This window comes from Mesoplodon mirus (assembly GCF_964341445.2).
Source record: "Mesoplodon mirus genome assembly, chromosome: 4".
NCBI lineage: Eukaryota > Metazoa > Chordata > Mammalia > Artiodactyla > Ziphiidae > Mesoplodon > Mesoplodon mirus.
In genome coordinates this window covers 24,091,904-24,119,100 of record NC_138979.1, presented here as the reverse complement: position 1 = coordinate 24,119,100, position 27,197 = coordinate 24,091,904, and the positions used below count along the sequence as shown (strand labels likewise).

The 27,197-nt window shown below is 46.0% G+C and overlaps 1 protein-coding gene across 1 annotated transcript in view; it reads right to left on the bottom strand.

Annotated features, from left to right (window-relative positions):
• Window positions 1–2,004: 2,004 nt before the first annotated feature.
• ITIH5 (inter-alpha-trypsin inhibitor heavy chain 5) overlaps window positions 2,005–27,197 on the bottom strand; it is a 75,118-nt gene continuing 49,925 nt past the window's right edge. Inside the window, exons 8-14 of the mRNA XM_082619061.1 lie at window positions 16,406–16,574; window positions 12,886–13,195; window positions 11,298–11,854; window positions 8,437–8,490; window positions 6,334–6,450; window positions 5,235–5,612; window positions 2,005–3,665 (exon numbers count right to left, since the gene is read on the bottom strand). Of these exons, the coding sequence (XP_082475187.1) occupies window positions 3,376–3,665; window positions 5,235–5,612; window positions 6,334–6,450; window positions 8,437–8,490; window positions 11,298–11,854; window positions 12,886–13,195; window positions 16,406–16,574 (1,875 nt within the window). The 3' untranslated portion in view covers window positions 2,005–3,375. The remainder of the gene's footprint in view (window positions 3,666–5,234; window positions 5,613–6,333; window positions 6,451–8,436; window positions 8,491–11,297; window positions 11,855–12,885; window positions 13,196–16,405; window positions 16,575–27,197) is intronic.

Sequence of the window (27,197 nt, the reverse complement as noted above, 5' to 3'; positions counted from 1 at the left end):
CATCACAAGGACTCCACCCTCACGACCGAATTACCTCCCAAAGGCCCCACCTCCTAATGCCATCACCTTGGGAGTTTAATTTGGGCTTTCAGCATATGAATTCGGGGGGGACACAAACATTCTGTCCATAGCATTCAGTTCAGCCAACACATACATTTAAAGAAAGGAATCCTGTCCCTAACTCTCCTGTGAGGACACATGATTCAATTAAAGACCTAATGTTATGTCACACAGAAACAGAGGTGCTCTCTCCCATTCCCAGAGTCTTGCATCACACTGCCCGGCTGTGAGGGAGGGTCAGGATGGGTTATTCTCCCAACACCCGCTCCCTCCATCCTGAACTAATAAACCACTGAAAAGGCAAACGGAAGAAGATAAAGCGCCTAGTATGAGTGGGTAGAGAACTTTCAGCCCATTTTATTTGGAGAATGTGACACTTTACATTAGGAGACCCTTAAAGATGACCCATTGAGATGCCTCTCTTTTTCGGATGAGGGAGTGGATTAGGGTCCCAGGGGTGGAGACTTGCTGAAGAGCTCAGCCAGTCAACTTGTTAGGACCCATTAACATTAGCGATGATGTAACTTGAGGTTTATCCCCTCTAATTGCAACGTACTTCTCAACCTCATTCGACTGCTCATTTCGTATCCCCAACTCCGCCTTATTTATAAATGCTCAAGGAAAATAAACGACTGTCCATATGGTGACATCGTGTCAAAGCTAACCAGTGAGCTCTGGAGGGTCAGTCTGGCCCTGCTCTAAGTCTTTTATATGATGTGGGGGAAGTCACCCAACTGCACTCTGACTCCGTTTTCCCACCTGAGAATCCCTCCTTGCCTCTGCATTTACTTGAAAAGACCTTGCTATTCACAACACTCGTGGCCAATCGAAAATATGACATTTTTCAATCAACTTAAAAAAAAACCTGAAGTATGACCTTGGGGTGGAGTTTGGAGCCCACAGATCTCACAGTCTCTGGCTAAAACAGAAAATGCCCTGATACATACCTTTTGCAAAAAAAAAAAAAAAATGTACAGTTGAAAAGGAGGAGAAGGAAAAGTGGGATGAGTCTAAAGTAAAAACACTAAACTAAAAGCTCATCCCTAATACTTTTTAAAATGTGCATTTTTTTTTTTTTCTGAATAGGAGTGTAAGGGACGGTCACCCCGTTGGAATATCTGGTCCTGTAGTAACGGCCTCCTGTCTGCAGCTTTTTTTTTTTTTTTTTTTCCGGTACGCGGGCCTCTCACCATTGTGGCCTCTCCTGTTGCGGAGCACAGGCTCCGGACGCGCAGGTTCAGCGGCCATGGCTCACGGGCCCAGCCGCTCCGCGGCATGTGGGATCTTCCCGGACCGGGGCATGAGCCCGTGTCCCTTGCATCGGCAGGCAGACTCTCAACCACTGCGCCACCAGGGAAGCCCTGTCTGCAGGTTTGAGACCACACCTGGAACACAGATCCCGGCTCCAGGCGCTAACACAGCGGGCTGGCATCGTGGCTGCATGGATTTCTGCCCAGCTGGGCCCAAGGTCTATGTAACAGGAAAGTCCCCACAGAGCCTGCCCAGGTCCCGGCCAGCCCAGCTCCGGCTCCTCCTTTCCCTCTGAAATATGGAAGCAGCTGTCAGCAGCCTGGGCCTGTGCATTCACACTGCTGGCATGAAAACAGGCAGCTGAGTTGAGTCAAAAATAACACAGCTGCCGGCCCTGGTCTGGTGGGTTCCCAAGGTGGAGAGAGACAGAGACTCTGAGACACAACCGGTCCCACCCCCCTACCCCCGCCCCCGACGACCCAGGCACTAACTTGAACTCCTGCAGCCACCTGGTCCAAAAAAACATGTGGATGTCATTTTGTTGCTCAAATGTTTCCCATTCGAAAATGGGAAGGCAAGGGCAAAGGCAGTAAACAATTTTCTTAGCTCTGATTTCTCTCCTAGTGCTAAGTCTGCTTCCACATGGCATGAAAGTTCTAGAGTCACTCCCTACTGGAAGAAACGTTCCATGAAGCCAGCACAAAAGCTTTTATTTAATTCGGTCTCATGTCAAAATATTCCATGTCTCTGACCCAAATCTTCCTTTCCCTGATGTTCGGCTCCAGTGCCCCCTGTGTCCATCTGCATCCTGACCGCAGTGAGGGTCAGGCTTACTGAACCTCCGTGGTCCAGCAAAAAGCCGGGAAGGAGGGGGAGAGAGGGGGTCTCAAGACTACCATCAACCTCCCTTCCTCTTGATAATGTGACGGGCTTCACAGGTTCCACAATGAGGAGTGACAGTCATTGACTTTTGACACCACCTTGACCCCTGATTTTAACCTCTCCCTGATGGAATCAGATTTGTCCAAAGCCTCTTGCTCACGCTGACTTCCTGGCCTCGCATGTCTGGGATGTGGGAGGGCTCCTTAGATCTGTGAGCACGTCCGCACTACCTGCTGAGAACATGCAGTTTGGTTCCTGCAGGTCGGCTCTGTGCTGCCAATACCTCCCCATCCCAGTTCTGCAAGAGCCTAATTTATCACCTCCTGGGGGACCGAGAGCAAATCAGGTCGGAATCAGGACCAAGGCTGAAGAGCCAAGTGAAAGATTCATCATGCAGCTGGCCGACGCTCCAGCACTGAGACAGGCCAGTGAAATACACCCATGTGGGCTGCCCTGTTTATTAGAAGCGCTCAGCTTTCTGGAATAAATAGGAGAATCTCCAACAGCAAAGTTAAGTGATTTACAAAGCCCGTTAGAAAAATACCGGTATCTGGGATGCAGAGTTTCTATTTTGAGTCAATTTTTAAAAAACGAAAACAAATTTTCATGGGCAAGACATCACAGTAGAAGAAAATCCTCTCCTAAGAAAAGACTGAATGGTTTACAGTGATCAAATCTACGTGCTATTTCGTGACTCGTGGCCTGGGCCCAAGGAGAGGTCCCCCTGAGGCAGAGGTTGGCCGCACATCTGGAGAACGCAGTGGGCTAGGAGGAGAGATGCCTATGCATTAGTATAAGGCAAGAAGCAGAGTGCCCAAGCCTGGCCATTTCCACAGAGAAAACAGACTTGATGGCCACCTTCCTTCATCAGAGTCACCTTGTGGTAGGCTGTGAGATGGACAAGCCAGCTGGTATAAGACAGAGACTTGCTTTTAACTGTGACTGGTCCCTTTGGTGCCACCACCTTTCTCTACTGGAGATGGGGGAGGGGGAGGGGAGGAGCAGGAAATCCCATTCTGGCTTCAACATCCTGACCCCACCCTTTGCTCAAGCAGAGGGTAGACCTCCCCACCACCAGGGGTGAGTCTTGGGCGGCGGCTACCTGCCAAGCGACAAGAACCACACCACGGGGTCCCCGAAGACGTTTCCCTGTCACACACTCTTGCCTTACGGCTGCTGGCGTCAGACTCCCAGGGATGTGCCTGGGCCAAAGGTGGTCTCGGAGTCAAAAGGATGGGCTGCCAGGTAGTCTTTATACTCCCCGTCAATCAGGTTGGCGGCGTTGTTCCGGGCAAACCAGCAGTCCACCTGCTCTTCCCCGTTGTAGATTTTCCTCTGCTTCCACACCACTGGGACCTGGTGTCCTTTTACCTCGAGGATGGCCTCAGACTTCTCACCTGTCTCAGGGGCGGAAAGATGGGCAGGGTTCTTGCCGAGCCCGGTGAGTCTGGCCTCCTGGTTTAGGAACTGACCTGAGACGACAAAAGAGACATCAGGTCTAGGTCAAGTGCGAGCAACGTGGTTGAACAAAATCTAACTTCAATTTGGGCACCGATGGCCAGCAAATACATGGGTGTGACCCAGAGGAAGGGGATGCATGACATCAGAGCAGTGACTGTGGTCCTCGGCTGGAGTCTCCCAGAGGTGCTCCGTCTTTTCCAGTGTCCGGGGAGGGTGTGGGGAGGAGAGACCTGAGTGTATTGGTAGTGGCCTCCACTTCTGGAAGCTACCACGGGAAAGATGCCCAACCCACAAAAAGAGGTGCCTAGTCTCCTACTGAGATGGGAGGATGAGATGCGGGCAAATAACGAGGGAAGAAGGGTCCGGTCTTCCCCGCTCTCCTCCCTCTGGAGGACCCCTCCCATGTGTGCACTCAGTGGGTGTGCACTGGGCGGAAGGTGTGGAAAGCAGGGTCAGAATCCTCCAGGTCGAGTGAGGGCATTGCCAAGGCCAAAGGGACAGCAGTCTGCGTCTGGGAGAGGAGCTTCCCAGGCAAGCTGCACAGAGACGCGTCCAGCTCGAGTGCCAGGAAATCCTGCTTTCTAAACCGAGCCCTGGCTCCCTCTTTACTTGTGGGAAAAACGCCCACATGAAATTGCACGTGGAGGGAAGCCAGGCAGAGTGGGCTGCCCGAGGCTCCCAGCCATGGGGGTGCTGCCCGGGGAGGGGCCATGCATCTCCCACCTGGTGCTGGGCCATGGGATGTGTTTGCATCCTCTCCCTGAGAGCAAAGAACCAGACCTGGAGAGAAGGACTCCTCATTTCTTTGCTCCCCTTCCCCAAAGGCCTGTGCGAATTAGTTGATAAGCCCATTCCTATTCTAGAAAAGTGTCAGGAAGCAAGAAGTATACTTTTCACACTAATTCGAAAAGATATGTGCACCCCAACGTTCACAGCAGCATTGTTTACAGTTGCCAAGATACAGAAGCAACCTAAGTGTCCATCAACTAACGAGTGGATAAAGAAGATGTGGTACACAGTGGAATATTACTCAGCCATGAAAAAGAATGAAATTTTGCCATTTGCAGCAACACGGATGGACTTGGAGTGCATTATGCTAAGGGAAATAAGTCCAGAGAAAGACAAATACTGTATGATATCACTTATATATGTGGAATCTAAAAAATACAACAAACTAGTGAATATAACAAAAAAAAAAAGCAGAGTCACAGACATAAAGAACAAACTAGTGGTTACCAGGGGGGAGGGGGAAGGGGCAAGAGAGGGGTGAGGGAGTGGGAGGCACAAACTATTGGTGTAAGACAGGCTCAAGGATGTGTTGTACAACACGGGGAATATGGCCAGTATTTTGTAGTAACTGTATATGGAGTGTAACCTTTAAAAATTGTATTTAAAAAAAGCAAAAAGAAAAATTGGCCATGTGCTAAAAAAAAAAAGAAAAAGACATAGACTTTTCATGAGCTACATAAAGACCACATTCCTGTGGAAACTCTCAACCAAGTAAAGATACGGGCAGCATCAGCTTCATTTTGGGAAACTGAGTTCTGTGCTGTGAGCCAGCGTGGAGAGCAGCCACCTACCTAACAGGCCATGGCAGTTGCCAGAAAGGCCTTGGCCATTGGCGACATAGAAGCCCAGGTGGTTTCGCTGGTAGGGGGCCGGCTTTTTGTAGAGGTGGAGGAGGATGACGAAGGCCACGTTGCCCTGGATGGCGATGGTGACCTTGGCATTGGCGGACACTGACACCTCCAGCCCCTGGCTCCCCACGGCTGCGCTCTGGTTGCAGGGGAGGACCAGCCTGTCCCCACCATCCACGATGACTCTGGTGGGCGTGATCTCCAGGTAGGACCTCTCAGGCTTGTTGACGAGGATGGTGATGGTGCGGAAGTAAGTGCGCTGTTTCTTGTGGCCGTTTGGGGGAGCGGGGGCCCCGATCAACTCTCCGTTCACCGTCACGCCTTGAAGGCAGGAGGGAAGAGAGCAGTGGTTAGAAAAACTACCCCCACTTTCACGAGAGGGCTTCTCATCAGAATTTCCTTCCTCTCTTGTACCTCTAGAACCAAGAACTTCCTCTCACACATAGGGACCACTCAGTGCCCACTGAATGAAGGAAGGAAGGAACGAATGCATGAAGGTCTGAGTGATTTCTAACCAACGTCCTGGGTAGGAGAAGCTGATGTAGGTTTGGGTGAAAATATCATAAAAAGTGGGTTGACATATACACACTACTATATATAAAATAGATAACTAATAAGAACCTGCTGTATAGCACAGGGAATTCTACTCAATACTCTGTAATGACCTATATGGGAAAAGAGTCTAAAAAAAGAGTGGATATCTGTATAAGCATAACTGATTCACTTTGCTGTACACCTGAAACCAACACAACACTGTAAATCTACTATATGCCAATAAAACTTTAAAAGTGAAAAAAATAATAATAAATAAAAATTCTAAAAAAGGGGGTTGACATGTTCGTCTGCTTTCATTCCAGTGTCTGGTTATAGTTCCCAAAACTCTTGTGTGGCCCTGACACAGTATTTTCTTACCCATCAGTTTCCACTGCTCCTGATTTGGAGACCCTGGGACACCACTGAGCAGTGGGGTAGAATGCGAAGATTAGGATTTTTTTTTTCACTCCCAAAACTCAAGTTCTTTCACTTTCTAGGCAGAACTCACCAGAGTCCGCATGATCAGAGACCAGCCTCAGGATGTGCCCAGGCTGTCCATCGATGTTGAAACAGACCGTGAGGTTGCTCAAGGGGAAATCCACAACAAAATGGGGGTCTCCATCCGCTGCCAGAACAGGATGAGAACGGAAGAGAAAAAGAAAGAAAAGACATTTATTGGGCACCTTCTCTGTGTAAGCACTCTTTTTCTATTTTCTCATGAGTTATCGACTTAACCCTGTCAACAACGGATCCTCCGTGTCTACGTGAGGAAGGTGACCGGGAGGTGAAGTGATGCGCCAGTTACGCGGTCAGTTCGTGGAAAGTAAATATTTGAATGCAGGTCCCCTAAATTCAAATATGATGCTCCTGTCACCACACTGCAGTCAAACGTAGACAACTGAACTTTAGAGGGAAGCGGTGCATCACCCTACACTCCCCATGACTACAGAGCTCACATTCTTCAATTCCCTGTGTGGCTTCCGCTAATCACTTTCTTTCCCCTTTGCCCTCCCCAGTGAAGAGATGTGGATGAGAACTTCCTGTCCTGTGACCACAGTGCCTTGGCCCTTGAGTCATTCACAGCGCCAGATGGACACAGCCCTTGCATGAGTAGGAATGACCAAGCCCAGTTTAGGGCTGGTGAGAAGTAAAGGACACAGAGTCAATGGGAGGTCAGGTGGTGCAGCCAGCGATGACCGTGGCAATCCCTCCTCTGGGTCCTACTGCCTTTACTGCTCTCAAATTTGTGTCCGCGGGTAAGACCACAAAGTTTATCTGGCCCCTGTTCCTTACCCATTCTCTTCATTTTTACCTCTGCTAAAGATTGTCTGTTGTCTTGCCTCTTACTGTACAGACAAAATATTTCCCAAGAGTCTACGTCAATTTTCTTTTCTCGCGAGATTGGAGGGTTAGTTTCTCTCTAATTTGTACACCAAACACAATGTGTTCCTGAATTCCTCTCTACTTTACGTATACATGTATGTATACGCATTTGTATATGGTGGGGGGGTATGCGCCAGGAGTTCAGTGTTTTCAAGCTACAAGCCAATTAGTGTTCTTGGTGGAACTGCTGAAACACCCTCTCTGTCCCCAGCGTGACTCAGAAGGGCCTTTGGAAGAATCTGGTTCAACTCACTGTAAAGTGCCTCAAGCACCCAGTGAATGGCAACTTAATAAAGAAATACAAGGTACTGGTCTTTTGTAGATGAAAAAAATAACACCCATTCAAGATAAAAGTCCATGTTTTTGGCACTCTGTGGGTACAAATATAACTACGTGACAGTTCTCTGAGAGTTTCTTGTGCTCATACCATATTATTTCTACTCAAATCTTCCAAATCCCTTTATAAGGAAAGATGCTGCCTGCTCCAAAAAAGAGAGGAGAGGTCTGGAAGTCATTACTCCATGCTGCATCCAAGAGGAAAGTTTTCCTGCATTCCATAAAGCATGTGTGTTCAAAGGAAGGACACGCTACCCATTGGAGACCACGTGTTTCCCCTCCCCAGAGCTAATCTCCAGGTTGTCCTGGGCTATGTGAACCTGCACGCCCAGCACATCGGCAGCAAGGCAATAAGAAAGACTTACAAAGGCAGATGTGTACATTTGAAGAATAAAACCCAGCCCTTGTGTCCTTATTCCATCTGGATTTTTATTATAATCCCAGGATGATGGCCAAGGGAAATTTTAGGGTATTGTTATCTGTTCTTCCCTTCTAAAGCCAAGGATCATGAAAATAATAAAATAATAATGTTTAAAAACCTTGCATTGTCACAGATATTTGTAACACCAGAAGCTAGGAGCAAGCATACTTCAGATCTCTAAAAACAAACGTCTTTCCAGCTCAATCATGACGCATGTGTAGCTCTGTCCATCCACCCTTCTATCAGGGCTCCTGCCAGGCTCCTCAGGACTGTGTTACCCATGGGGTTTATGTGATGGTTTAATGACGATCCTGGTTTTGAGAACTGCCCCACGCTGCCGGTTTGCACTAAATAAATATGGGTCCTCACATGTCGTCCAATGAGCTGATGTTCTAACTGGCTTCGGGAAATTCCTGGTCATCCTAAACATTTCAACTCTCAAATCACACACCAGCACATTCTTTCCTTTACCTGAGGTTTTGGAGACTTTAATCCTTGGGTTGTATGGTTTCTTGAGAGCAAGTCCTGGAGAGGAGAAGGAAGAGATCCACCACCGTTATTCATTAAAGAGGAGGAAGTGAGAGGTACAGAGGTCTGAGAGGAGTCAAGTACAACTCTCAGATACGTTTGTGACAATTTAAACACATCTCTTTTAAAGGAGGCTCTTGGCCTCGCAACACAAAGTGAAGGTGTAAACAACGAGGCGTAACTATTTTATTCCTTTATAAATTAGATAATATTCTTCTTGTCTGTGATTTCTGTGTATATAATAGGAGAAAATATTCTATCATTCTTAAGGTATAGTTATGGGGGGAGGGGGGAAAGCAAAGTTGTTTAATGGGGACAGAGTTTCAGGTTTGCAAGATGAAAAGGTTCTGGAGATCTGTTTCACAACGATGGGAATAGACTTGACACTACTGAACTACACACTTAAAAATGGTTACAATATAGAGAACAGACTGGTGGTTGCCAGCAGGGAGGGGTTGGGGGAGGGATGGAGCGGGAGGTTGAGGTTAGCAGATGTAAGCTTGTATATAGAGAATGGATAAACAACAAAGCCCTACTGTACAGCACAGAGAACTATATTCAGTATTCTCTGATAAACCATAATGGGAAAGAATATTACAAAAAAGAATATAACTGAATCACTTTTCTGTACAGCAGAAATTAATGCAACACTGTAAAGCAAGTATAGTTCAGTTAAAAAAAAGAATGGAAAAAATGGTTATGATGGTAAATGTTACGTTATGTGTTTTTTGCAAAATAGCAATTTAAAACAACCAAAAACATACAAGAATGTAAAAGAAAAAGATAATGTGATAATCCAGGTCTATAGCCATGTGTGCAAGTACAATTCACAAAGCAGCAGGCGAAAATAAACACTCAATTAAAGAATATCCTAAAAGTAAATTACTTTCTGTCAATAAAATAAAATTAATATCTTATTTCAAATAAGATTATGCTCCTCTTAACTGATTTTTGCCCCCCAGAAAATGAAGATCACAGTATCTCAATTTTTTTTTTTTTTTTTTTTTTGCGGTACGCAGGCCTCTCACTGTTGTGGCCTCTCCCGTTGCGGAGCACAGGTTCCAGACGCGCAGGCTCAGCGGCCATGGCTCACGGGCCCAGCCGCCCCGCGGCATGTGGGGTCTTCCCGGACCGGGGTACGAACCCGTGTCCCCTGCAGCGGCAGGTGGACTCCCAACCACTGCACCACCAGGGAAGCCCTGAATGTTTTTTAAGCGCCCCCTTCTCCAGCTGGTCCCTGGTCAGCCAGACACAGACAGAATCAGGCCGACCACGAAGGAGGAACGATATCTCAGTCTGAATGGCTGCTTTGAGGAGGCTTAGATTGTCACAGACACTCAAAAAAATCATAAAATTAAAACTAAAACATCATCTTCAGGGAAATCCTATGTCTAACAAGCCTTCTGAGCAATCAGTCCCTTATTCCCTCATCTGTGTTCTTGGCCCTCTGAGTCTCGTGTCATTTGAGTTTGCTCTCTCCTGAAGCTGTTGAGATTTGAGTTGCTGACACTGAATCAAGATGTTACTCAAAAAGCCATCTTCCCGGGATGTGGTGTGGATCTTGTAGCGTGACGTAACAACATCATGCAACTTACTTTTCAACCTTTTCATCAGAACAAATATTGTACTAGTTTTGCCAAGACAAGTTCCACTCTTTCTAAAAAGGCAACATATCACTTTTTCACCCCTACATCAGGTCTGAACTTTTCAATAAATTTCTAGTTCTACACTCCTCATGGGAAAGGGTATCTCACATGTGTAGAACACTTATTATATACCAAGGCCTCTACACATCTAATCCTTGCAACAACCTTTCAGGGAAGATACTACTATCTACATTTTACAGGTGAGGGAATGGAAGCTCAGAGACGTTCAGAAACCTGCCCCAAGCCACACAGCTGGCTAGGAGGAGCCGTGAGCTGAAACTCTGTCTGGATCCTAACCGTGTGCTCTCCCTACCATGCCCAGGTGATTCTCAGAGTTGAGGATGTGAGGATCAACTGAGGCCCAGGGTTAATGTCAGTCCCCTCACCTTAGGACGTGTGCACCTGACAGGAAGTTAAGAAAAATGTCACACATAAAAAAGTGCTGTTTTCCATAAACAGATATTACGGAGAATATAACCCTCTGCTTTGGTTGAATTACTTTTCCTGTCCTTTTCCCATTCTTGGTGCTACTAATTTCCCCTGACAAATGGCACTGAGACAGATAATAAGAATTTTGTGTTTAAACTCTGGATTCTCTTGAGAATCCAGAACTTAGTTCCTCCTATGTAATAATATCTATAATAAAATAAAATTTTATTTAATTCTAAACAAAATCATTAAAATTAAAAAATAAAACTTTAATTTAGAAAATTATAAGTAAAATTAATAAAATATGAGTAAATAAAATATATAATAAAATTTCATTTCATTTTCTCTATAAAATAAAATATTTTGTTTTCTCAGGAAAATAATATCAAGCATATGCATAAAATGACATGATTGAAGTACTTAAAATATAGAAAGGCATTTAAAAATGAGTATTTGTTTACTTGTCTGTTCATCCCTGTGCCTCCAAGAATGCCTGGTTCACGGGAGGCACTCAATATTGATGATTTTTCGATAGACTGACTTTACTTTCTCGAATTTCTCTATAGAGATCCATGGTTTATGACAACACAAACACAAGCTAAGCCACTCTCTGAAGGCTAGGAGCTGCAGGTAGAGAACACTGTTTATAAGAATTATAATATGAGAAAGTAAAACAGACGACCTTGGCCTGAAAAGGAGCCGGACGGGCCATCCCGAGAGTGCCCTTACCTGGCTGCAGGTGGGCGCCCCTCAGGCTCTGCATCACCGTTTCGGGCCCTGTGGCCGCTGACGTGCCATAGGCGTCCTCCGGGGTCTCTGTCCGCGGTGCTGACTTGAGCGTCATGGAGGTGAACGGAGCAAGGAAGCGATGGTTCACGGCCAGAGCCTGTACCTCCTGCCTGAGCTGCTCCCTCTCGGGCTCCTCGTCACTCTGCAGCCAGGAACTCAGCAGCTCCTTCAGGGTCAGGTAGCTCCAGAGACGCTCCAGGTGGTTGGGGTCCTCCTGGCCACCTGCCTTGGGCCTGGGGCTCCCCGGGACGTCATTCCCCATCCTCTGGGGTTCCACAGGCACATCCTTCTTGAGTACGACGAACTTCTTACTGTTGCTGGCCGTGACCTCCACGTGCAAGCGGTCCACCTCCCTGTCCACCAGCTTCCCCGCGATGATGATCTCCGAGCCATTGAAGTAGTTGGGGAACAGGGTCCTGGTGGCATGCTCTACCAAGCCGGGTGGATAATCCACGCGGATGTCCGAGAGAAGCGGGGTCCTGATCTCATCGTAGAACCTGGAGAGGAGGAACAGAGAGGGAGAATCGGGGCCTGCACTAGCTGCAGGCAGGTCACGTCCTCGAGGAAATCACAGGCTGTCTGGGGGAGGGGGCGGATCTGATCTTAGAAGCGACCAAGTTCAACATTCCACCCAGCAGAGCATCTCAGACAGGAGGCCGTGCAGCCATAGCTTGAACACCACTGGTGACGGAGAACTCACTATCCACAAGCTCCCTCGCCGTTTGCCAGACTTAAATTCTGGTTTCCTCTTCACCCCAGAACATAACACAGTCAGCGACCACTTTCAACTGGCCATTATGCGTCAACATAAAAACACGATCATTGTAACTAGCAGGCAAGGTGGAGCTGACGCTACCTACCCCACCTCCCTCTCAGGGTGGAATTAGAGTAAACACAGGCATAACTTGTTTTATTGCACTTCAAAGACCTAGCATTTTTTCGCAAAATGAAGGTTTGTGGCAATCCTGCACTGTCAGATGATAGTTAGCCTTTTTTAGCAATAAAGTGTTTTTCAATTGAGGCATGTACATGACACTATCGCATGCTTAATAGACTAGTGTGATGTAAACATAACTTTTATGTGTACTGTTATAGCAATCCACCTGTGGGACTCGCTTTATTGCAATATTTGCTTTATCACTGTGGTCTGGAACTGACCTGCAGTATCTCTGGGGTGCGTCTTGAGATGAGGAAGTGCTCTGAAGTGTCAGGAAGACAGTTATAACCATAAGAGCTAACGGAGCACCTAACCTGTGAAAGCCATCCTGCCAATACTTCACGTAGGTTTTCTCCTTAAATTCTATCATCTGACCAGAATCCTCATTTCACAGCTGGGGAGACCGAGGCAGTCTTAAAGCCTCAAGTCACAAGTCAGGACCAGAACGTGAACCCAGATCCACCCAGTTTCAAGACCCATGGCGATGTCTCCCATGAAAGGAGTGATGATCAGACTCGGGGTCCGGCCTCACGTCCGAGCCTCCCAGTGAGCCTGCCCCCCGTCCCGAGGACACAGACAAGACCCACGGACCCGATGAGCTGGGCGCGGGCGTCGTGGTCCTCATGGACGCGCCGTGTGAGCCCACAGTTCTCCAGGGACAGCTTCTCCAGCAGCCTGAAGTCCACGTCGGCCCCGATGCCCACGGTGAAGATGCAGACCCGGCCCCGGGCGGCCTCCCTGGTGTTGTTGAGGATCTTCAGGGTGTGGGTCTCCCCAGCGGTGGGCTTCCCGTCTGTCAGGAAGATGACCAGGGACACGCTGCGGTCCTCGATGTCGTTGTGGGCCACGAAGTCGTTGAGAAGCCTGATGCCCGTCTGCAGGGCCCCGTTAATATCCGTGCCTGCGGGACATAGAACAGGACACCTGAGGAGCCTTGCCACCTCCTTTACCTGGACACACCTTCTTGGGCCCCTCATGGGCACCCGCAGCAGTGACGCATGGGGAAAGCACCCGCCTGCATTCACAGGGTGACTCCATGTCACAAAGACTGCTAGAAACTTGGCAAATGACTAGGAACAGCAGAGAATTCTATAACCTTGTCCTGAAGATGTCTGATGGCACCTCAGCTTAGGCGTCTCCACTCCCTTAGCGTGAATGGTTTCTACCTCCTTTTTGGAGAATCGCTTTGGAAAGGGAAGGAGGGTGCTGGGTGCAGGAATTCAGAGAAAGCAAGCGTCCCAGAGGGAAGGGGACGGAACAGAATGAGGAGGTGGGGATGTGGAGACCAACGCGGTGACCTCACTTGTGTCCTGGGGCTGGAGGATGCTGACTAAAGCACTCACCCTTTTTTTTTTATTGCTGTCGTTGTCTTTCCTGCTTCCTGCCCCTTCAGGATCACCCCTGCTTGTCAGGACCCCACCAAGCGAAGGCTTTCAAGTTTACACCTCCTACCCCTGCCGTTTCTAATTCAGACACGCTTGTCATTGCAGCTCTGATTAAAGTCAGGGGACAGTGTCTGTGGGAGGTGCTGGACAGGTATTTTGCTTGGGAGATGGAGAGACGGATGGTTGGTGGAAGTCAAAACTGCCAACTAACGTGAGGTTTCTGGATTAGCTAAGAATTTCATTCAACTCTGCTGCTGCTGGTCTACCATCGCCAAGAAAAACTGAGAGTTCTTACTGCAGCCGTGAATACTTACTTCCTTTTTCTGACTCCATTGGTTTTTTTTTTTAATGGCCTATTGACATACCAAAAATTTCATGCATTTTGGTCACTAGGGATTTTTTTCTTTTTTTGCCGAGCTGCATGGGTATGCAGGATCTTAGTTCCCCAACCAGATATCCATCCCATGCCCTCTGCAGAGGAAGTGCGGATTCTTAACCACTGGACCACAAGGGAAGTCCCAAATATTTCACCCATTTTAAGTACACAATTAATGAATTTTAGTAAATTTATGAAGTTGTGTACCAATCACCACAATCCATTCCCCTGACTGGAGTGACTTTTATCTCCCTGCAAAAGGTACCATATTTGAGTGAACCAGACAATTTTCCCCACTGCTTCACATCCTCCAGAATTTCTGGCTAAAATACATATGACTATGACTGTGCAAACACATTGATAATTCGTTCTAAGATGTACACATGGCCCAAACGTAAGGGAAAGTTACAGCTGAAACAGTATTTAACATTTCTTTGGGTTCACTCACTTGCCTTTCTGAATGCCCAGCCTAGTTTCACGCTGCCCCTGGATATGTGGGCATGAAGCAAAAGGCAGGTGGTTTATTTTCCCTTTAACCTAGAACGTAACGATGATGCCAAATCTCTCACTGCATTTTAAAGCCCAGGAGAGCCCAGGCAAAGGACGCACTTAGCTTTTCTTACATGAGACACCAAAGCACAGCACGGCTTGGCATTGAACATCCGTTAAGTTGGGGCATCTCCCGCACACTTAACAATGGGGGGGCTTTCTTCCCAGGGAGCTGCCCCAACCATTCCGCCGAGAGCTCCCCCAGGGTCATCAAAGGACCCAAGTGCACCAGCAAGAGGGACCACTTGGGTAAAATGGCCGTATCTGACACCTAGAGAGGACTTCCTATGTGCAGCCACTGTTCTAAGTACTTTAAATATTTTAACGCCATCTCATCCTGATAACAAGTCCATTATTATCCTCGCTTTACAGATGAGGAAACTGAAGTATAGGGAGATTAAATGACTCATAGCTGGTAGAGCTGGATGCAAATCCAGACAGTCTGGCTTCAGAATCTATGCTCATCTCCTGAAATGACACTTTTCTGAGAGAAGTAGATTAATTTTCTGTTCACCTGCAGAGGTTGGGACAATGAAGTACCAAGAAAAAATAAAGGAACCAATAAGGTTTCTATGGTTTAGATTCCAAAAGACACACAACTGTTTTCTAGAGCTTTATCTCCACCTCCCACACACAAAGGATTCTCATAGTAAGCAGTACCATTAAAATAATTTAAATAATTTTAATGCATATTCTTTGAGTATGCACTGTAGGTCGGGAGCTATGACAGGAAACAGGGGCTAAACAAAGATGAAGGAGAGTTTCTTCCCTCAAAGCCTTGGCCATCTTGTCAACTTCCTGCTGTAGATCATCACTATAATATTAAATATAACCTTTCATTTCTCCTATCAACCAGTAAAACAGTAACTAGATCGTGTTGCTGTAGAGACTGGTAGGAAATCCCATTTGTAAGTCGAAATTCCATCCAAACAAGATCAAGTTCCAAATGAAGTTCATTTGGGAAACCAGAACTTTGCCGTGGATGGAAAATAATAAATATATGAGCGATGAGAAACTCAGATGGAAGAGGATGGACAGAAATGGGTGTTTTCTATGTTTCCAGGTATCCAAAGCAGAATTATCTGAGACACCCAGGAGATGGTGTCTCTACGGGGGCCTTTAAGAAAGGTGTCAAAGGGTCAGGTTCAGGTCCAATAAACACTCCAATACTGAGCACCTGCCACGCATCCACTGTCCTAGTGATGGATGTAACAGCAGAAGTCAGCTCTGTGTCCAGGGTTGAAGGAACTCACATCCAGCACGGGTGGTAACACACTGTTCTGACTCTCTAACCTTAAGAGTCCTTTACGGCCTTTTCCCGCATCTGAGTACTTACCTCATCACGACCCTCCAGCCAAGTGTGCAAAACCTCAGAGTCCTCCCCTTTCCACCCAGAGCACCGCCCGGGCCACCTGGGGTCCAAGGGATCTAACAGCTCAGGAGGGCAGCTTCATCTGCTGCTTCCTAAGGTGCTCATATTCAAACACACAAAACACTGAATCATCCATTTGGCTTTCATTCCCCGCCCCAAAAAACAATTTACAAAAAGAGCTGCATTGTCTGGGATCCGTGAGATAAACCAGGAAAGGCTCCAAAACCTATCAGGTATTTCCCCCACCTAACTTACTTGACCATCTTAGTTTGGGGCCTGGAAGAGGAGAAACAAGCTCCTGGGAAAGCTCTCCCCTGTTATCTCCTTTCCTGTGATCAGCGCCAGCTTTCAAATCCTCGTCTCTGGGCAGAAAGTTAGCTACTCACGTATCCCATCGAGGCGAATGGGCAAAGCAGGATGCACGTTTACCTCCGGTCGGTGACATGTGGTGAATGTAGACTTTGCCGTCTCTGATATTGTTGGGAGTAACTGACACCAAATGGTCCTTCCACACTTTGACCCGGTTGGAAAATCCAATGATATTGAAACGGTCCTGGGGTCGGAGGTCATGCAGAATCGTGAAAAGGGCATCTTTGGTCTAGGCAAACACAAAAGCAAAACCAGTCACGTCTGAGCGCATGAGTCCACGTGTCCCCTGGCTTGGAAACTGCACACCGGGGAAATCCCAGGGTTAAAATTAAGTGCCTGCTACGTAAAGGGACTCGGATAAATGTCAAGGAACTTTGTCACCTAGCTGGAAAAAAAACCAGCATTAATATCTTACAATTTTATATAAGACACGAATGGGTGTTTCATATATGAACCATCATGTCTGCTGGAATCCACAGTGCGTCAAGCCTCTGTATCTTTCACCACTGCTATTCTCTAGACCTGGAATGTTCTTCCTTACTGCCTCATGCCCCTGTTTCATCTGACAAGCCCCTTGTCATTCAAAACCCACTAACATGCTATATTCTCTATTTGCAACATTTTCTAGCTCCTCTAAAGAGAGCGCACATCTTCTCTCCTGTAGGCTAGCACTGTCCTCAACATACTCCCATAGAAAAGTGCGTATTACCCATCATGACTACAGTCTGCTTCACGCCTCTTTCCCTTCCTCCAGTGTCAGCTCTCTGAAGGCAGGTGCATCTATTTTCTTATCACCCAGAGCAGAGGAGAACTCCTGACACATAGGAGGCGCTAGAGAGAAGTTCAGAGGATGAAAGAATGTATGGACACTTCATGAGTTATAGATGAAGGGTACGAATAATAAATACCACTGGAATTTAAAAGAGAACGAAGCACTGCAGGCTGGAGTGATGTGAGAAGGTGTCACAGAGAAGGGGGAATTGAGGATGAGACTCAGAGGAACTGGGTAACTTGAGAGACGAGGGAGGGCATCCCGAAAAGAAGCAAAGGAGGTCAGAGAGATGGCTGGAGGAAAGCAGAGAGGTGACACAGGTGAGTTCCGGAGATGCTGAGTGAATGAAAGGTGTGCAGGTAAGTCAGACGTGACTTGTGGAAAGAGGAAAGAAACCATCGGAAACTGAGAACAGAAAAGCTCCAGGACTGCAAACGAAGCAACCAACAAAGGATTTATCTCCACAATATACAAACAGCTCATGCAGCTCTATATCAAAAAACAAACAACCCAATCAAAAAAATGGGCAGAAGATCTAAATAGACATTTCTCCAAAGAAGACATACAAATGACCAAAAAGCACATGAAAAGATTCTCAACATCACTAATTATTAGAGAAATGCAAATCAAAACTACAATAAGGTATCACCTCACACCAGTCAGAATGGCTATCGTCAAAAAATCTACAAACAATAAATGCTGGAGAGGGTATGGACAAAAGGGAACCCTCTTACACTGTTGGTGGGAATGTAAATTGGTACAAGCACTATGGAGAACAGTATGGAGGTTCCTTAAAAAACTAAAAATAGAGTTACCATGTGATCCTACAATCCCACTCCCAGGCATATATCTGGAGAAAACCATAATTCGAAAAGATACACACACCCCAATGTTCACTACAGTGAAACTTACAATAACAAAGACATAGAAGCAACCTAAATGTCCATCAACAGAGGAATGGATAAAGAAGGTGCGGTACATATATACAATAGAATATTATTCAGCCATAAAAAAGAATGAAATGATGCCATTTGCAGCAACATGGATGGACCTAGAGACTGTCATACTGAGTGAAGTAAGTCAGACAACTATCATGTGATATTGCTTATATGTGGAATCTAAAAAAAGGGTACAAATGAACTTACCTACAAAACAGAAATAGTTACAGATGTAGAAAACAAACTTATGGTTACCAAGGGGGAAAAGGGGGGAAGTGATAAATTAGGAGATTAGGATTAACAAGTACACACTACTATATATAAAATAGATAATAAGGACCTACTGTATAGCACAGGGAACTCCACTCAATACTCTGTAATAACCTAGATGGGAAAAGAATCTGAAAAAGAATAGATATATGTGTATGTATAACTGATTCACTTTGCTGTACACCTAAAACTAACACAACATTGTAAATCAACTATACACCGATAAAAAATTTTTTAAAAAAAGAAAAAAGAAAAGCTCCAGGAGCCTGGACAAGAGTTTCCAAAACAATCAACTCGATATTGTGAGCAAGCACTGCCTTCTCTAAACAGCATTATTGCTAGACATTGAAAGAGATGTGGCATATGAGGTATGAGGTAGGGGATGCTCATTACATAATTACCATGTATTGTCATTGCCATGACCTCTGCCACCTTTCACAGGGGTGAAAAGCACTTCACTGTAAGGGCAGGCAGGCTGGGGTTCACCCTGGATCCATCACTTACTACCTGTGTGGCCCTGACCGATAAGAAATACTATATGGTATCACTTACACATGGAATCTAAAAACAGAACAAAACCCAAACTCATAGAAAAAGCGATCAGACTTGTGGTTACCAGAGGCACCAGGTGGGGGCTGAGGGAATTGGATAAAGGTGGTCAAAAGGTCCAGACTTCCAGTTACGAGATAAATAAGTCCTGGGGATGTAATGTACAACGTGACGACTACAGTTAACACTGCTGTGTGGTCTATTTAAAAGTTGTTATGAGAGAAAATCTGAAGAGTTATCATCACAAGGAAAAAAAAAGCATTTTTGATCTATATGAGATGAGGGGTGTTCACTAAACCTATTGTGGTAATTGTTTCACAATAAGTCAAACCATTATGCTGTACGCCTAAACATACACAGTGCTGAATATGAACTGTATTTCAATACAACTGGGGGGAAAAGATTAAATGACAAAAAATTAATGGCCCCATTCTCTGAGATCCTCTCTCAGCACACACATCTATTCTGCACTTATCATACTGCATTATCGTTTTTTCCTCAAGCCCTTTCCCACCTCAGGACCTCTTCACCTGCTGTCTGGAAAGGACAGGGTGCTGGAATGCTCTTCCCTACAGTCTGCATGACGGCTGGCCCCTCCTCATCCTTTAGTTCTGGGCTCACTTGTTTCTCTGTCCTCTCAAGCCCGGCATCCTTTTCTCTGCCTTCACAGCATCGATAGAGAGCATGTCACTACATATTTGTGCATTTACTTGACTGTCCAACTCAGCTCCACGCCTCCGAGAGCAGGAGCTTTTCTCTGTGCCATCTCTCCTGTGTCACACCCAGCTGTGCCCGGCCACATGGCAGAGTCTTGATACGTTTTTCCAGAAAAAAGTGAATGGTGAATGAACTGTCCATCTGTCACGCTAGACTCCACAAGGCAGCTGTCCCCTTGCTCCTCCTCACCCTCCCAATACAACAGTTGGCACATTGTGGGCTGTCAGTATGTCAGTAAATATCTGTTGAATGAGTAATTGAGACAGAAAGAAGGAGAGAGAGGGGGAATTCTACGGCGTGAATACAAAGGAAGTAAGAGAGACACAGCCCCCATCCTTGAGAAGCTAAGACAGGGAACACTGAGAAGGATGACGTGCAGGAAACAAGAGCTGAATGATGGATAGCATTAAAGCAAAAATAAATAGATCAGATCACGACAATACACAGATGTGGGTGGAGCGCCCTGAGCACTGATGCTGACGGAATTCCCGGAAGCTTGCCTCACCTTGACCCCTCATCCTTCCTTCCACTCAGAGACAACACAAGCCCAGCATGAGCAAAGACGGGCTCGGTGTCATTCTCAGTCCAAGAGTCTAGACCTCTGGGAAGTCTGAAGGTCCACAACTCGGAGGTGACAGATGGGACCACAGCAAGCGGTGGCCATCCCTGAGATGACACAGTTTGGAGCCCGACACTAAGGCAGGCACTTGGAAATGTTCCCGCTTCTGGGGCTCAGAGCTGGCTGGGCACCCCAGGGTGCAGGCTGGACCTGGGGAAACTTGTTAGAAGGCTGCCATTTGTTTAGCTGCTGGCATCCTTAGGGTTCCTTAAATAGCGTGCTAAAGGCCTCGAGAGGGGCTGGCCTGGCTCCTTTGCTGATTTTTTCCCCATCGTGATGGATGCTCTGCTTTAGGAATAGTCCTACGAGCCTCTCCACCCTCCTCCCCTGAGCTCAGCAACGACGGGTTTCTTATGACCTTGTAAGGCCACAGCTGTAACTTATCCTTATGTGCACCAGGGCAGGCAGACCCGTGGGCTCCCAGTGGCTCTATTTCCAATTGCCTTAGAACCTTTGGTCTCCAAGTCCTCATCCCAAGGGACCTGGGCAGAAGGTGCCTGGAGCCACCACCATCCGTTAACCCTTTCCGAGCTCCGACCATCTCCTTAGATGGCGGGTGGCCTGGGGAGCTCTGCGTTCTGTAAAAGGCTGAACAGGCAGGAGGAAGGTAAGGGTCCAGATAGAAGAGTAAACATGAGGGGGCTTCAGCTGATACTTCTGCACCCTGCGTTTATACGCTGAAGATGAACAGAAACCTGGTCAGACTTTTTCCAAGAGTACAGCCCAGAAAACAGGGTAAGCGCAGTCCAGAAAGATCAGAGAAAGCCCAGAAAGGCAGAGAATGTACAATCCAAGCTGGTTTGAAGGCCTGAGCTACCCTGAAGGCACCAATTGATCAGATCCACTCCCTATGGGTCCCAGAGGGCAACCTGCAAAGACCAGTCTGTACATGTAATGAGAAGGGCTCCTTATGACATTCCAGGTTGTGTTTGGACTGAAGAAAGATACAAAAGGTACACAGATACAATGAATAGAGGAAAAACTTCTTATTTTTCAGATAGTAAAGAAACACCTTGGCCTGGAAGGAGCATTTAGACAAGATTCCTTTTAATCTGAGCCACGTAGAATCACAGAGAACAGGGATGAGTCCCTGCTTGAAACTATTCCATGGTGAGGAATCCTTCTTTTTTTTTTCCCTGAATTTACTTATTTTTTATTTTTGGCCGTGTTGGGTCTTCGTTGCTGCGAGTTGCGGTGAGCAGGGGCTACTCTTTGTTGCGGTGCGCAGGCTTCTCATTGCAGTGGCTTCTCTTGTGGTGGAGCACGGGCTCTAGGTACGGGGGCATGTGGGATCTTCCTGGACCAGGGCTTGAACCCATGTCCCCTGCACTGGCAGACGGATTCTTAACCACTGGGCCACCAGGGAAGCCCGGAATCCTTCTTCTTATAGGTACTTTCCTTGGGTGGAAAGGAGGGGAAAGAAGTCTTTCCTTTGAAAACTGTCTTAGGAGTTAATTCCAGAGCTGCCTTTGGTTTATTATTCAGTAAGCCTTTTCGTCTCTGTCCATTTAAATTCTTTCAGGAACAAGGCGCATGTGAATAAATAAAGACGAGCTCTCGGTTTCAGATCCTCTATTCATTCAACATGGTTGGTGATGGTCCCTCTTGCTCAAGTGGGTCTTCAGGAAGCGGAACTCTGTAGGCTTCCCTGATGGTGTCTGCGGAAAGGCGCAGGGCTGGGCCCCGGGAGGTACAGCCCCCTTTTCCCCCTTCACGAGGGCTGCTCCCAGGGAAGGGAGTGTGTGCGGGCAGCTCTGTCCTGCGGGCTCTGGGCCCTGCATTAAGCCATCCTACAGACAAGGGATGGCCTTTCCTTCCCCCTCCATGCAAAGCTAAGCCTGAGCAGCTGGAGGCTCTCAGCAGAGCCTCGCGGGGGTGAGCACCCCCTGTGCTGACCACTGTGTCGTGAACAACTCTTAGACATCCCCCAGGAGACAAGCATCATGCAATCACGCCCTCAGGCTGACCCATCAGTGGAGCCCATGGAAAACCCAGCTGCCTGCCCACTCCATCGGGGTGCCCGCTGACGCAGCTTTCCTCAGACACTTCTGTGTCCCTGCCAAACCACACTCACCAGCAACTAACTCTGACACAAAAGGCTTCTGTGCCACAGACCCTGGGTTGTGACATCATAGAGGAAATCCAAGTTCAAGGGTACTAGATACTAGCCACGCCATGCTTTTCTGCAGAACGGACTTGCTGTGCTCCGAAGCAGTCCTACCACTTGCCTTGTTCTAAAATGTTTCCCGGGGAGCTGACCTCTTCTCTTTCCTGGGTCCACACACTCCTTCTGGATGAACCCGAGAGAAAAGCATCTATGATTTTTCTCATCGAAAACAAAAGAAATCTAAGACCTTCTAAGTCTTGCTTGAGCCATGAAAGAGAATCATAATCAGCAGATACATACCCTGCAAACAGCCCTAAGTTTCTGAGAGGTAATATTGGGGAGTGAAATACACCAAATAGGAACTGGGCACAGGTGGGCCTTCTCCCTTCCCAGGTGGGTGGAGATAAGGGACACGGGTGGGGACCAGAGGGAAGTGTGTGCAGTTCATCCTCCTGTGAGCTGCAGTCCCTCCTGATGCCAGCAGGGGGACCCCGCTGTGCCCAGGACTGGCAATGGAGTCCTTCCAATGGAAGGACAGACAGAAATAAAAAACAGTCTGTTATCCCATCAAAGTTTGCAACATTAGGTGCTCCCTGAACCCTCAAACCACCTGTCTAAGCCGGCACTGAGGAGGACGGAGATGCCCACCATCCCGGCCTCTCTCTGTGCCCTCTGAAGGCATACACCCCACGTCACCCTGGGGTCAAGGTCACGGCTAAGACCAGAGCAGCCACAACAAGCCAGCTGGATGCTGCCAGTCCCTGGGCAACAGTTATGCTTCAGTGGCAGTATTCCAAGACCATGGCATTTCACACGGATTCTGCAAAAGGCAGCACAACCTTACATGGACATGCTACAGGTCTTTCAATGATTTGAAGGGAAGTTTTCCGAAATTGTATCGAGACTGACCCACCAAGTAACTGGGTTTTTTTTTAAAAAAATCCCAATTTTAGGAGCAAGGCAATACATTGAGTGAGAAAGACCATTTCTCCATAATATATTTGTGTCTATATCATTGTTACACTTTCCAAAGAATCTAGCAACAGATTGGTTTCAGAGAAGAACCTGAAATATTAAAAATGTTACCCCACTGATGACAGTATAGGCACAGTTCAAGAGGTTATGTAAACTCATAAGGGAAAACAGTGATGACACAAAGCCTGGTGCCCTCCTGTCTCTTCTCTGCCGTAAATAGCTCCTGAAATGGAACACATTATATAATTTGTATTAAAAATAAAAACTTTAAACTGTAATAAAAGAAACATAAACCATCAAAATGTGTCTCTGTCCAATATGAGGAATCTTGTTGAAAGAAACTAAAACTATTTTTCTCCTGGCCAAAGTGTTCCTTTTAGAGAAAGAGCAGAAACTCAGAAGCTTTCTTTATATAATTGGAAAGTTGGGGATAGAAGTCATCATATTTTCCAATATTTTAAAACAGTTTAGTAAGTGCTAAATATTAACTTGAAATTTCACCTAGGAGTAAATGGAGAAAACTATTTCTTCGGTCTCTACATTGTCTGTACTATTATGAAGAGCATATTTTCAAAATTAAGCAAAATCATAAGGCTCCCGTATTTAAAAATACATTATTTTAAGCTATTGCAATTTCATTTACTGTTTGAATTCTAATTTCAAATGCTCTTTCAATGCAATACTGTGCTAAATTATGTTATAACTCTGGTTCTGATTACCCAATCTGTGGAAAAATGTTAAATGGCTGTTCCTTCATAGCAAGAGAAAAGCACTGTTCTAGTAAAAGTTCAGATCTAAATTCCAGTATTACTTCAGGACTGGTTCTAAAAGAGAATAGTTGTTAACAACTAAATTCTGGCTAAATAAAAAAAAAGTCTGAATAGGTTTAGATATTAGAGCATCTTTTGCAATATAAACATAACTATATTTCATGAGTCTTTGTGTTTGGATAACATTATTCTAACTTGAGAAGCAAACTCTCATATGAATGCTCTGGATAACATTACAATCCATCACCTAATGTTTTGACTTTGCTTTGACAAATGTATCAGGTATTTGCCTAATAATGTCATGGTACATTTTTCTAAAAAGCTCTTTGCCAATAACATTTCTTTGATTCTTTATGATGTAGTAAGCACATCTATTTCTCGTGCTTGATGTAGAAATAACTCAAGACTCAAAAGAGATCATCTTTTTCACTTCTCTTCACATGGAAGGTTAGTAGTTATCACGATTTGCTCACATGGCTGATGCCATCCCTCTTACTCTGGCCAAGAATATAACCTCACCACTTCTATCCAGGTGGTCATAGGCTCCAGGTGTTCATTCACAGGTATGGCTTCCTGCTCAAACAGGAAGTAGATAAGAGGATGCTAACCCAGAAAAGTTCACCTAAGTTTACAGATCTTTGTAAATGGAGTCCTTCACCCACGTTCTGACACACCTACTGACTAAGAGGACTGAGTTCTTGGTCCCCAGTGCCAGGTCTAGATTCTGAAGTTTATATTGCCCAACTGCATGCTTGGATTCTGGAGCCCTACCCATTTCAGTCTACAGATTTTTGTGGTGTCTGACTCTCTGACCACCCCTTGACCCATCCAACTTTCCCTTAGGTATGAGTTCTTATGATTTCTGTGTCCCTGGCATAGGTCCACCTAGGCTACTCTCTTTAAATACCCAGAAATGTGCCCTGACGAACATCAAGAATATAACAGAAGGATGTGGGGAGGCTGTGAAAAAGCCACAGTCAGTGAGAAACAGTGGAACAGTTATGAAAGAAGTATACACAGCACATATCAGCACATGGGGATCGTACACACAAGGAAATCGAGGAAGTGGAGTCACCCTCCAGCAGGCTGGGAGAGTGGCGGTGTCCCTGTGTCTGTCACCACTCTGCCCCTTGGTGCCCCTTCCATGCTGAGAATCTGCGGTGTCCTCTGCTTGCTCAGCTGTGCACCTGAGGACTTGGGACAATATCCCTGCCTCTCCAATCAGAATGGTTTTCAAGTTATCTAATCCAAAATATTACCACAACCTTACGGCTATAACTTATTCACTCTTGTCTCATAGCTTTCTTCATGTTTTTCCCCAACCAAGAATTCACTCCGTCCTTTCCTGCCATCTTCAAGGACTAGCTCCTAGGTCACCTCCATCATTAATCTTTTGTCAAGTACCTCAAGCCCTTTCCTTTCCACCAAATTCTTTCCACTATCTAGAATACATGGCATGTTGGATTTGATTAACACCTGATTATCTATATTTCTTTTCCCCAGCAGAATTCTAAGGTCTTTCATTAAAGTGACTTAAATAGGATGCTTTTCCTTTTTTTTTAATTGAAGTATACTTGATGTATAACATATAAACTACAGGTGTACAATAAAGTGGTTCACAATTTTTAAAGGTTATACTCCATTTATAGTTATTATAAATTATTGGCTATATTTGTGTTATACAATACACCCTTTTAGCTTATTTTATACCTAATAGTTTGTACCTCTTACTCCCCTACCCCTCCCTATCTTGCCCCGCCCCCCTTTCCTTTCCCCACTGGTAACTTCTAGTTTGTTCTCTACCTCTGTGAGTCTGCTTCTTTTTTGCCATGTTCACTAGTCTGTTGTATTTTTCAGATTCCACGTGTAAGTGATATCATACAGTGTTTGTCTTCCTCTGGTGCTTTTCTTATATATACTCTTCCTCTCGGCTCTGTGTTTTTGCACATTATCTCTCTCTCCCTCTCCCTTCTCATCCCGTCCCTGAATTAACTTCTGAAAGACTCAACTATCCCCTCCCCTGGGAAGCATACATTATCCCCTACTCCACCCCTCAAAAAACCTGATCAGCACCCCCATTGTGCCATGACTGGACCCTACATGTACCTCTATCACAGGGAGCACTTTGCATACGACTTTCTACGTGACTTTTCTTCTCTGGACCTCTTGGGAGAAAAGGCTCATGCCTTGTACCTCTCCCATAGCACATAATCCACATGTATTTCATTCTTGGAGAATCTGAAGTATGGAGTCAAAGCCAAGATGCCATCCTGAGGGAGAGTGGGGTCCTAAGCAAGAGAATGAGGTGGCTGTGATGTCAGACCTGGGCAGGTCTGGGTTATACAAAGACCATGCTTTCAGATGCTGACCACAAGGCCCGCACTCTGAACAGATAATACAAGAGTACTCGAAGCTCTGTATTGTTCATGTTTCCTTCTTACGATAGTCACATAGTACCTTCATTCAGAGATCCTCAAAACTTTTTAAACATGACCTCATTTAGCTCAATCTTAACTGCCTCAACAAACTTTTTAAATGGGTGACTCCAATTTATTTAAAATTATCTATATGATCTTTATTGAAGAGCAAGTTTTTTTTTTGAAACAAAAGAATTCAAGTTTTCATTGGTGGTCCAGAGTAAAAATATTTTGCCCTCTGCCCATGATTTATTTCCTCATATTCTGAGTCCAGACCTCTGTTTTGCAATGTACTTCTGAGTCATGCATCTGTTAGGGGCACTGTCTGGACAAAGGCAGCTCAGGAGATGAGGATAAATGCCATCAACTGAAATAGTAATCCTAGACAACACCAATTAGCCATCACTCTAGATCAGGGGTCAGCCAACCACGGCCTGGGGGCCGAATCCAGGGGGCTACTTCTTTTTAATAAGTACAGTTTTATGGGAAGATGACATGCCCATTTCTTTGCACGTTGCAACAGCTGCCTTTGCGCTACAACAGCAGAATTCAGTCATTACGACAGAGACCATCCAGCCTGTAAAGCTTAAGGTATTCACTGGTCTGTTATTTTTAGGAAAAGTTTGCTGACCCCTGTCCTAGAAAACTGGAAAGAGGGAAACTGGACATTGTGTTATTAACTGGAGTCATGCTTTCAGAGGCTAACCACAAGGCCTGC